This window comes from Vicugna pacos, chromosome 16 (genome assembly GCF_048564905.1).
Source record: "Vicugna pacos chromosome 16, VicPac4, whole genome shotgun sequence".
NCBI lineage: Eukaryota > Metazoa > Chordata > Mammalia > Artiodactyla > Camelidae > Vicugna > Vicugna pacos.
In genome coordinates this window covers 48,245,696-48,257,869 of record NC_133002.1, presented here as the reverse complement: position 1 = coordinate 48,257,869, position 12,174 = coordinate 48,245,696, and the positions used below count along the sequence as shown (strand labels likewise).

Sequence of the window (12,174 nt, the reverse complement as noted above, 5' to 3'; positions counted from 1 at the left end):
TGATGGTCATAGTACTCTTGCTAGTGGTAGCTAGTATCGGCCTTGTAACTGCTGGGTCAGGTGCTAAATGTATTAGGTACACCGTGATAATTATCTCATCTAATTCTCACATGAAAACACTTAGGTTTTCATGTAACACAGTATACCAGGACCACCTTCCCCCAAGTATCACTAAACTTATCCCTCTATTCTGGTCATGCTTCTGCTCAAGAGATGTCTTCCTCCCTTGGCAAGCCCAGTCATACATATTCCTTGCCCTATGAACAGACGTCTCCAGTAAACTCACCCTTAGGAGAAACCTTACGACACACCTTCACTTTTTCTCAGGAGCCCTCTGAAGAAAATACAGTCAGCCCCAGTGTGGTTTGTGGGCCTATAATGTCTTAAGGTTCTTAGGCAACTCAGCCCCTCCCAGGAGACTCTCACTTCCTTTTCTGGAGATGCACAAAAGCTCATCAGATGAGTATTTGAATATTCGTTTTCAAAGAGATGCAGGCAGCTCTCTGGACCCATGATGCCGGTATGCAGGGTTAGGCAGCCCGGCAAGTGCATCGGGACTGGCACCAAATGATCGTCTGGTTTCCATAGCAACAATCATTCCTTTCCACGGAGGATTCTATCATCTCTCCTGCCCACTCACACTTTCCAGAATGAATTGATTTTTGTGACTCTAAGGTGTTTGTCCTTGATCCTCCAAAGAGAAAAGACATATTCTTCAAAACAACAACAACAAAAAATAACCCAATGATAAAAAACCTGACTGCAGCTAAAATGCTGCATTGCATCGGCTGGTCTTCCTTTCTTTTAAAATTCTATATTCTTTCTCTGTTTTGCTCTGTTCTCTAGCCTTATCCATAATTTTGGGAAATAGGTTTTCCTAACAGTAAACAAACAGATGGCAACTTCATCTTCGTAAAACTGGCTATGATGGGGCCATAACAGGAAGTTTTCAACAAGGCTCCCTGAAAGCCTGGGCTTAGGGCTTGGGTGGCTGACCTGTGGGTTAGGACAGGAAGGGCAAGAATAAGGATCACTATCCACACAGAGATGTCACAGTCTCTGAAATTTTGCCCTTAGAGATTTGTTTCCTTATTGCTCTTCTGGCAATATTCTCTTAAATTGTGTACACTCCTGGAAAGAGAAGTACATTAGGTTATTAATGCTGAAAGAACTTGAGAAAGAGAGGAGGAGGTGCAGAGGGAAGGGCATCAAAGGACTTATGAAGACCACCTTCGTCTGCTTCACAATGACATCTTCTGCAGTGGGGCACTTCAGGGACTTGTCACACACGCACACACACACACAGCCCCTGGAGGATGCCCTCTGACATTTACAACGCAGTGGTGAATTCAATGCACAGCGCTGTTCCCTGAAACACCTGCATGCAATCCTGCAGAAAGATTTCTGAAACCCACACCCTGAAGTGACTAAAAACTCCTTTCTGTTGCCAGCGCCATTTGTTTAACCTTAGAGTTTCCGCAGACTAAAGGTCGCTTTCCTTTGGCTAATGTGGAAATCAAAATTTGCATTGCTTTGTTAAATAAACTGGATTACAGTGAATCATTTCACTTTTATGTAGTTTAATATTGCTCTAAATCTTCAAAACACAGAAGAAATGTATTCCCCACCCCCAGGTAATTTGCAAGCATAACTGTCATAACCAAAGGGTCCAAAAGTTACTCAGCCCCATTCCAATGGAGCACTTATTAAGTGACATTTAATGGGACATAATATGAACATGGAATTATATCCCTGGAGTTTTCAAGTCTTTGAATCAGACCTCCACCTACAGATGCTGGTTACTTAACAGGGAGCAGCAGGTGATACCAAGTTTCACTATGTCAAAGCCTGGAATCACTTCCTTGTCACTGACAGGAAACATGGTGCATTAATTAGGGTTCTCCAGAGAAATAGAACCAACAGGATGTGTATATATAGCAATTTATTTTAAGGAACCTGACTCATGTGATTGTGAAGGCTTGGCAAGTCCAAAAATCTGATGGGGGACACTGGCAAGCTGGAGATTCAGGAAAGTGTTGCTGTTCAAGTCCAAAGGCAATCTGCTGGAGAATTCCCTCTTGTTCTGGGGAGATGAGCCTTTGGTTCAATTCAGGCCTTCAGCTGATTAGATGAGGCCCACCCACACTCAAAGTCCATGGATTTAAATGTAAATCTCATCCCAAAATATCCTCATGGAAACATCCAGAGTAACATTTGACCAAGTTTCTGGGCACTGTGGCCCAGCCAAGTCAACACATAAAATTAACCATCACAGTGGGTCACACAGTAGCTGTGTTCAGCAAGAGCTAACCTTGGTCAAACCCTCACCTCTCTCCTCCTATGCCTACTGCTCTTTATCCTAGGTACTGCTGCCTCTATTTCATCATCTCATCAACTTCTCTCCTTATCTTTCAGGTGCCTTGTACTGCCTCCCTCTCTGGACCTATCCCTAGTCTCACTTAATCCACCTCCTCTCCCCTGAAAAAGTCTCCCAGACCTTAGAAAAAGACCTTAGTCATTTACACTTTAGGTTAATTTTAAATCATTGTAAACCATCTTACCTATTTCCTCACTGTAAAAGGAAAGTATATTAAAAGGATGTCAGGGATTAATGACAAGTTGAGGGTGGTTTTGGGGGCTTTTTTTTGGGAGGGGTGGTGTTTTTGGTTTTTTTGAGGAAGGGAAAGAATGACTAACTCATAGAAAGCAAGACAAAGAGACACAACCAGACTTTGCCAAAGACAGAAATCAGGTAAACTCCAGGGGTCTAGATAATTAGTGGATGGTCTTTTCAAGATATCACCATTGTGGTCAATCAGCTGTTGCTATTTTCTGTCTTTCTTCCTCAGGATGGTCAAGACTGTAGTTTCTTGGGGGAGGGTATAGCTTCAGTGCTAGAGTGTGTGCTTAGCATGCACAAGGTCCTGGGTTCAATCCCCAGTACCTCCACAGAATAAATAAATAAACCTAATTACCTATCCTCTCCCTCGAAAAATAAAAATAAACTTAAAATAAAATTTAAAAAAAGATTGTAGTTTCTTGGGAGAGAGAGCATTTGATTGATTGAACCTGGATTCTGTACTCCTTCCTGGGCTAGGGAAAGGCAGGGTACCTTATCTGACAATGCTTTCAAGGCTGCATGAACGGGGGAGCTGTGACCAGAAAAAAGGGGAATGGACCTAGGGCAGCAAAAATATTTGTTGTCTATCAACTATAACTGCAAGATTGTTCAGAAAATGATGCAGACTCAGTTCTACTCTGTTTCCAAGATGACCTTCAATATTAGAGCAAGGCACAGATGGGATGCACAGACGTGTGACAACCTGGGGCAATGTCTCAGAATCCTTCCCTCTCCAGCTGGATGCAAAGCACCTCAAGGGCAGGAGCTCAGGTCTGCTTATGATTTCTCTGGTAGACCCTGCACAGGGCTGTGCACATGATTCTACTGAATTTATGCCACTTGCGAGGGGGTCCAAAGATCCCCTTATCATGAGTAGATAGACTTGTAAGCAGACACAGTGGAACCTCTCTAGCATCCAGCAAGCCTATTTTTCCTAGATGATAAACATTCCACCTTGTTGGAGGGATTGAAGACATTCTCACTTGCAATCCAGTTTACCTATAAAAACAAGACAACAAAGCAGTGGTAAAGACAGATTTGCTTATTCTCTTGCCTTGAAAATAATGTCAGATTATTGCACTGAGAGCCAATGTCATCTTCTGTATCTGGTAATTTTGGGGGCAAAATGTCTTTGATTTATACATCCAAAGTATCAAATAAAAAATGTAAGACAACCTGTTAAGCTCATCTAACTATACCTCTCACTTTCCAGAAAAGGAAACTGGGGCACAGAGAGGTGAAGGGACATGACCAGTGAGTAGCAGAGCAAGGAAAAGGATGAGAATCTATGCCTTCTGACTTCCTAATCTATTCTAATTGTTTTCATTGCTTTTCCAAGTTAATAAATCAAAGTTCAGCTTCAGCTAGTTCCCTGTCTTTCCTGATAAACTCTCTGATCCATGATTTAGTTAACACCTGATTTGTTCAACAGAGCACTCTGGTTCTCAGGTACCCTGTGAGAGTTTATGAAACTCACATGATTTTTCCCTTCTGTCCCTGACCCCTCAGGTCATTTTTTTTTTTAAATTAGTTCTCCATTTCAAATCTGGAAGCATGTCCAATCTCTAATTCTTTCTTTCCTTTCCTCTTGTTCCAGAAGAACTGTTTTTTCTAATTAACTGTAAAAAATGAAAGGCAACATAGCCTATCATTTCCTATTGTGTAAATATGAAGAGAAATATAACTGGGGGAATAAAAGCATCAGAGAATCTATTTGGGAGAATCTCTCTTGCAGCATGCTGTTATTACTACCTATCCTGAGATCTTAGTAAGGAAATCGTATGGTAGAAAGGAAACATCAAGGTTTTAAAAAAGGCTGAATTTAGGGCATATTTTATTCAAATTCCACTGAATATATGCTGTCTAAAACGAACACTGGGAAATGACAAAGGTAAGAGATACAAATCACCACGGTAAATAAATATATTTAATAAAATACATAAAAATAAAAACACAAAAATAAATCACAGTTCACTAATACACTTGAAGAAAATCTTAACCTGAGTTTTTCAGGCTACATATAAGCTAAATATAAACGCCAAAGTGGATCATTTCCAGAAGCTCGGAGAACAAGTCTACCCTAAGAGAAAGGCCTGAATTCATGTAGAACTTGAATTCAGAACCAGCATTCATTACTGATCTTCTCTGGGGGAAGGGGTGTACCCGCGCTGGGTGCTCTTATATACATTTTCACATTTAAGTGGGCCTTCAAGTAAAAAGCTAAAAGCTATTAAAGGGCAGACAGCGGCTGGCAAAGAGATAAGGAGGGGCTTAGAGATTAAAAGCATCAAGGTCCTCGCTACGAAGTCGGACGCAAAAGGCCAACTGTGATGAGGTTCGCAAAAGGAGCCCTGCGGAAAGTCACCAGCTAACACGTACTCTCCATAAGGGTAGTCAGATCCTCCGCCGCCCCCGCCTCCATCCCTGCAGCTCGCGTTCAAAATGGCGCCGCCGCCCCGCCCGCCCCTGACGGCCGTCGAGCCCGCGCGCGCCCTGCGCGGCGGGGGTGCCGGGGACGCGACCGGGCACGCGCGCGGCGTCAAGGCGGCTGCGCGCCTGCGCGAGGGCGGGCGGCGGGCGCGCGCGCAGCGGGGGCGGGCTCTGCCGAGAGCCAGGCTGCAGCGGCTGAGCTGGACGTGTCCGCGAAGATGGCGGGCCGGGTGAGTGCCGGCCCCGGAGCTGCGGCTCGAGGCTGGGGGGCCGGGCTCGCGGGCACTTGGAGGTTCAGACAGCCCCAGGGGAGGGGAGTGAGTCTGAGCAAATGGAGCGTTGGAGCGGGCGGCAGGGCAGAGATGGTGGGCAGGGGGAGCGGTGGCAGGGGATTAGTCCTCCTCAGAAACTCCATCCCCTTGGAAGCTCGAGGGGAGGTGACCCCCTCGGTACCCGGGTCTCCTGTGTCTCCCTTAATTCTCCCTCTCAGTCCTTTGAGGCTTGTCCCCCATGCTCTCAAGGTAGCCGCAGGATCGTCGCCGTCCCAGCTCCGTCTGAGGTCTTGGGGGGTTTCTCTGCACCCCTTTGCGAAGGCTCATTAGGTGCAGCCTCTGGAATAACTGCGGGGTATCTGGAATAACTGCTACATGGAGGGGAGGGCTGTGGCAAGAACTATTAGGAACCCATTTCTGGTTCTTCACAAGGAAAAGTCTTGGGAAAGGAGGAGGGGGTGCAAATGACTTTTAGTGTTAAACCCCGGTCAGTGGGGGTGGGGTGGGGGGAAACGTGTCACTGCCGGATCAGGCAGAAATGCCTTAAGCTTGAAGTGGGGCTGGATTTGGGGTGTCGCGTTTTGCACTTATGAGTGACAGTCGTTTAGAATGCAGCAGGATATGTTGTAGTTTCAGGGTTTTAAATTTTACTTCCTCCTTTAGCCTCTGAGATCGCGGTGTAGTATGGGTTTGGCGCGGGGCGATAGGGCTGGTTCTGTGCTATACTGCAGTGTGTGTTGAGCAAAAACCTCTCTGAGGATGGATCCTGCTCAGAGATTACACAGGTCAGAAACCTGGGACATTAACTGCGTCATTAGGGGATAAGGATATGCTTGACTGATTTATTTCTACTGGAATATTTGAATAAGTTTGCATAGATTATGTATAAACGCAAATATCCTCTGTAAAGGAAATTTTAAGTCACGAGATTCCAGAATGAGAAGAGACCTTAAAGGTCATTTAATTCGTCCTTTTCCTCTTCTTTTCTCCATAGCCTCCCCTTTTATCTACAGCTACTCTCCACCTGAGCTTCAGATTCTGTCTTTTCCCACCTTCTAAAGTACCCCACTCTGGTGTATTCACCTGCTCCCTCTAAACAACAAACTCAGGCTTTTCCCATCTTAAACAAACCCTCTCTCCACTCCCACATCTGTCACCATTTCTCTTCCCACTTTACAGCCAGAAATCTTGATAGAGTTGTTTACATTTATTTGTCTCCCATTTTTTTTTTACCACCTACTCACCCCTCAACCCACTGCAGTCTGATTTCTAGCCTTATCATCCCACTGAAATGTGTCCCTAAACTTAATTGACATTTCTCATTCCTTCTCTTACTGGATGTCTCAACAGCATTTGACATTGTGGACCATTGCCTCCTTCGCGGAAAATGCTCTTTCCATGGCTTTTCTGAAGCCTTGCTCCTGTTTTTAGCCAGACCTTTCTTTTGCAGACTCACCCTCCTCTACCCTGTTATTCAATGCAGATATTCCTCAAGGCTCTCTTCTCACTCTTTATTTTCTCCCCGGGCAATCTCTTCTAAGCTGAACCTCAACTACTATCTATATGCCAATGATTCTCAATATTTTACTGCCAATCCAGACCTATTTAGAAGTTCCAGATCAATATGTCAAACTATTTAAAACCAAGGCACCTCAGACTCAGCTTGTTCAAATTTAAACCCATAGTCTTAGCCCACCTAACTAGTTTTTTTTACTTTGTTTCCTAGTTCAGTGAATGGCATTGCAGTCACTCATTTATATAGGCTGGAAACCTTGGGGGATTAGGAGTGGGTCATCCTTTATACCTCTCTCTCACCATATCCTCTGCCAACAGGTAAAATTCATCACTGAGTTCTGTCTCCCCCTTTCCTCCAAAAGAGGGTATTATTAGGGCTGAAGAATCTGGCTTGGGTTTTGCTGCTTTAAACTATATCCAGATCACCCACTGGACTAGTCACATGGATTCTGTCATTTTACCATCCTAAAAATCTCTCCAATCTGTCCACCTCTCTACATCTTCATTTCCACCTCCTTTTCCCAAACTACTATCCTCCTGGCCTCCCTGGAGGGAAGCTCCCAAGTGGTCTCCTTGAGGCATTCACCAGGTTGATTGTTCCAACCCATACCCTTTGCTACTTAAACCCCTCCCTCAGTAGCATCTCCTTACTTTTGGAAGAAAACCAAATCCTTAACTGGGCCTTTAACGCCCTTTTTGGTTCCGCTCCTGCGTCTCTACTCACCCCCTTACTCTCTATACTCAGGTTATATAATCCTTTCATTTCCTTGAACCTCTTACCACAAGGTCTTTGCATGTGCTGTTTCTTTTGTGATGTTCTGCCCCCAGCCATTTACCACCTACTCATAGATCACTCAGCTACTCAAGGGAGGCCTGTTCTGATCCCGCACTGAGTCAGGATCCTTTGTTAATATACTCTTGAAGATAGGTCTTCCTTTCCTTAGAGAGTTATCTATCTGTCATTTAAAATTTATTAGTTTGGTTATTAGACTTTACCTTCAACGGAAGCAGCGACCATGTTAGGTTTTTACTCACTATCATCATATGTGTGTTACACCTGTCTGGGACCTAGGTGCTCAATACATTTTTGTTGAAAATGAATCTAACCTCTGTTTTAATACTCTGGTGATAGAGGGTGCATTGCCATAAAGCTAGCCCATTTTAGTGCCATGTTAAAAAGGTCTTTTTTATATGGCGTTCCACATAACTTTTATACATCGATATTATTTTTGCTGTTTAGAGCTGCATATCTCTTTCCATATGATAGTCTTTAGCTCTTTGAAAACAGGTACATATTCCCTCAGATTTTCTCTACTGAAAGTTAAACATCCCCAGTTCCTCAGATATCCTGTATTCCAAACCCTTCATCATTTAGGTTACCTTCTTTTGGAAATGTTCTGTTCTGTCAGTGTTTTTTCTAAAATGTGCTCAAGAGTCTAACAGAGAGATCAGTGAAGAATATATTTGAAAATTATTCTCTTAAGCTGGACACTACTGTTATTAACACAGGCTAAACTTGTATTTGTTTTTTTCTGTGATAAATTGTACTCTCGGCCCATACTGAGCTTATAGTCAATTACAACTCTCATGTTCTTTTAAATTCAATCCCCCCTGCCCACATTCTTGGTATTGTACAATTTTATTGAATCTAAGTGTAAGACTTTACATTTATCCCATTTACAATTCTTTTTTTTTTTTTTTTTTTAGGTCTGGGCTGGGTACTTGAAGGTTTTCTTGATTCTTTCATAGTATGCAACATAGTAGCCCTCTCTTCCAGTTTTGTTTGATTTGTAGGATTAATAATCATGACTTCTGTATCTCCATTCTAGTCACTGATAAAAGGTAGAATAAGATTGGGTCAGAAATAGCCCTTGAGCATACTGCTGGAGGCCCTCCTCTGGGCTGGCGCATACCAATATGCTGTGGGCACCTACCATTGCTTAATTACAAGTGTATCTCACTTAGTCTTGACGAAACCACCCTGCAAGGTAGGTAACTTTGTTTTACTCAGCGAGAGGGGGTCAGTAACTTGTCAGGATTTGTGCCAGATTCACTCACAGCCAGCAAGAAGCAGGGTTAGAATTTGAACTCAGGTCAGTGCAACAACTTAGTTGCAAGGCTATGAAAAAGGAGATTTACCTTTTTAGAGCCTGCTGTCAAAATTTAATTTTCAAAAACTACCTTCTACCTTTTGGAATATTTGAACACTCTCAGCCCATCTCTGATTGTCTTATCTTTTCTTCCTATAGCTATAATTGTGTAACAACTACCTATCCATGTTTAACAGAGTTAGCCTTGTTCTAATACTCTTAAAATGAGTTCTGTATTCCCTTTTTGTGGGAGAAAAGCTATCTTGGTTAGTTAATTTTGGCATTCTGACATCATCTTGTAAATGGTGTTTATGTTCACTCTGTAATTGAAGACTTATTGTATCACTGTTGCTGTTGGTAACATTAGTTACCTGCATGTCTTGTCTTTTGCTTTTCTTGGCCAAAAAAGAAAGCCTCGTATTTAGTTTATCTGGGAAATTGAATGAAATGTGTGATGTTATTCAATATATAGCATCTAGGTCATCAGAACCTGATTAATCCCTAAAATACTTTAAAGCCCCTAATCCTAAAAGTAAAGAACGTAAAAAATAATTTTTGTCATTGCTTTATACATTATTGTATATGAGAAAAATTTGGAATGACAGATTGGCTACATTTTATAACATGATCAGTTAATTTAAACTTAATCTGGTTCCTTTTGTCCTTTCAAAAGATTCAATTAGGTAATAGATTTTCTCAGCTGTTTAAAATTTTTCGCTGGTAATAAGTAGGTTCTGAAGTTGTAATTCTAATTACTTACATTGAACATAGACTTATTTATAAATGACCTCCATATACAGATGGCTGCCACTGCCCTAGGCCTTCATACCATCTTTCAGAACTTTCATGCTTCAGCTGCTCTGGAATCATGGAATCAGAAGCACAGGAAAGAATCTGAAATGTAGTCTTAATAGCTTAGGAGAGCTGACTCTAGGAAGGAAGAGGCTCCTTAGTAAAGCTACTCTGGTGTTGCTTTCCAGGCCCCTCATGTGGTCAACCCACTCCTGGAAAAAAAAAAAAAAGAGAGAGAGAGAAAAAGAAAGGCTTTCCACATTGCCTGAACTTTTTTGTACTGTCTTTTAAAATTTCCAGAAATCTTACTTATTGGAGACTTAGCTGTTCCTTTCTGAAAATATACATACATTAATATAAATAAAACCAATGGACTCTCTTCGTAAGTTCTTACACTTAGTTGAAGTCATTTGTTTTAAGAAATAGGAGTAAGATGACGTTAAATAAGGACTTGCTTAGAAATTGAAAGGGGTTTATAAAGATGTTAGAGGTAAAATTTACCTAATCCAACATTTCGAGTAGGGCAGGCTAGTATATTTCATACCAGCATAGTGAAGAATCTTTTGTGGCCTAGTCCAGAAGCCTAGCCATTTATAACATTTTATGAGTGAATGACATTTTTACCAAATAGCTGGCTTTCAGATGAAATTTTGAAACACAAGTCATAAATTAGGGACAGCTCATGGGCAGTACCATAAGTCAAAACAAATAATATAAAATGTTTCATAGTCCCATTTCCTAAATCAGAGTTTTGCTGTCCAAAGAGTATCAACTTTCTGCAATCTTACATGCAGTAGTTACTGTTTTTATATATCACTTTAGTGGAGATTTTATAAAACATCTTCAAATGCAATACATTTTAGAAAGTAAAATTGAACTATTTCTAGCACTATCAAATAGCTTCTTCTTTCTGAAACCCAGAGGAATTTATGTTTAAGATGGATATATTCTTTTTTCAAGTATTTAAGTCCAGGTGCAAAGATGTAAGGTGAAAGTATCTTACTGTTGAGAATTCTTGAACTGGTGGAACAGTGAACCCTTGGAAACACCTGCATTGGCAATACACCTGTCACTTGTTAAAAATGTTGTTCTTAAGGGCCCATACTCTGGGTATGGTGTTTTAGGTAAAAATCTCTTAATAGGTCCTTTATCATACTTCAGTATTAATACCCTTGAATGGGCTCTGAGACCTACCTTACACTGCCTTCATTTTTTTGGTGATTTAAACTCATAATTTCTAATTCCTTTTTTTTTTTTGTGATGAAAACTAGAAATGCCTGTGTGACTATAACTTTCTAGCTCTATGCATTTTAAACAAGTACAATTCATATTTACCTTAAGAGGTTTTAAGCATACTGAAAAGTATAGCAAATAATATAACATATACATATATCCATGTGCTCACCATCCAGATTATAAAATTGTTTACATATTGTTACATTTGCTTTATATCTTTAATTTTTAGAAACAAAGCATTACAGATCCAGTTGAATCCCCTTTGTATCCCTTCTTGATTCCACTAACCTTTCCCAGAAATAACCACTGTCCTAAAGTTGGTGTAAATCTTTTCTATTCACATCTATGTATGCTTGTGCCCATAACTAGTATATTTTGTGTGTCTTTAAAACGTATATAATAGTGTCATTACTATATATTTCCTTCTGCATCCTGCATTTTTTCATTTAAAATGGTGATTAAAATGTAGTCATGTTGGCATTATATAGAGCCAGTTAATTCTGTTTACTGTGTGGTATTTTTTGTAAATATACCACATTTTCCTGTTTTCTTATCAGAGGACAACTTAAGTGGTTTTCAATTTAATTTTCCTGGTGTGTGCATTCTTGTATATGTCTCCTTACATAATATGTAAGAGTTTCTTTAGGTTATATGTCTAGAGACATGGACATATACCCTATGTAGAATTGCTGCATAGAATTTCTGGGTGATCAGTTACCTTTATCTTTACCTAGTTATACCAATTTTGCACTCTTAACATCAGAATATGAGTACCTTCATGTCCTCTCCAGCACTTAATGCTGAAGACATTTTAATTTTTACAATATGATAGGTGTAAAATAATTTTACTGTTTAAATTTGCATTTTTCCCGATTACTTAGTGAGATCAAGCATTTTTCATATTGGTCATTGGAATTTCCTCTTCTGTAAATTACCTTTATTTATCCTTCGTCCATTTTTTCTGTTGAGCTGTTCAATGGTGATGTTTTCATGTTTGCAGAGTTTTAGATTTAAGTTTCATTGTTATAATTACTCATTTTTTAACCTGTATGCTTGTATGTTTTAAAAGATATCTTTCTTTTAAGTCAGATTTTCCTTTAAAAGGTTTAGTGGCTTGCTTTTCACACTTTGGTGTTTAATTCATCTGGAATTTATTTTTGTGTTTGGTGTGAATTAGGAAGCTAATTTTATCTTTTCCATATGTATAAAATCAATTGTC

General features: G+C 40.6%; 1 protein-coding gene across 1 annotated transcript in view; it reads left to right on the top strand.

Annotated features, from left to right (window-relative positions):
- Positions 1-5,151: 5,151 nt before the first annotated feature.
- The window catches only part of NSF (N-ethylmaleimide sensitive factor, vesicle fusing ATPase), a 131,868-nt gene continuing 124,845 nt past the window's right edge, over positions 5,152-12,174 (top strand). The window contains exon 1 of the mRNA XM_072939341.1: positions 5,152-5,280. Within this exon, the coding sequence (XP_072795442.1) occupies positions 5,269-5,280 (12 nt within the window). The 5' untranslated portion in view covers positions 5,152-5,268. The remainder of the gene's footprint in view (positions 5,281-12,174) is intronic.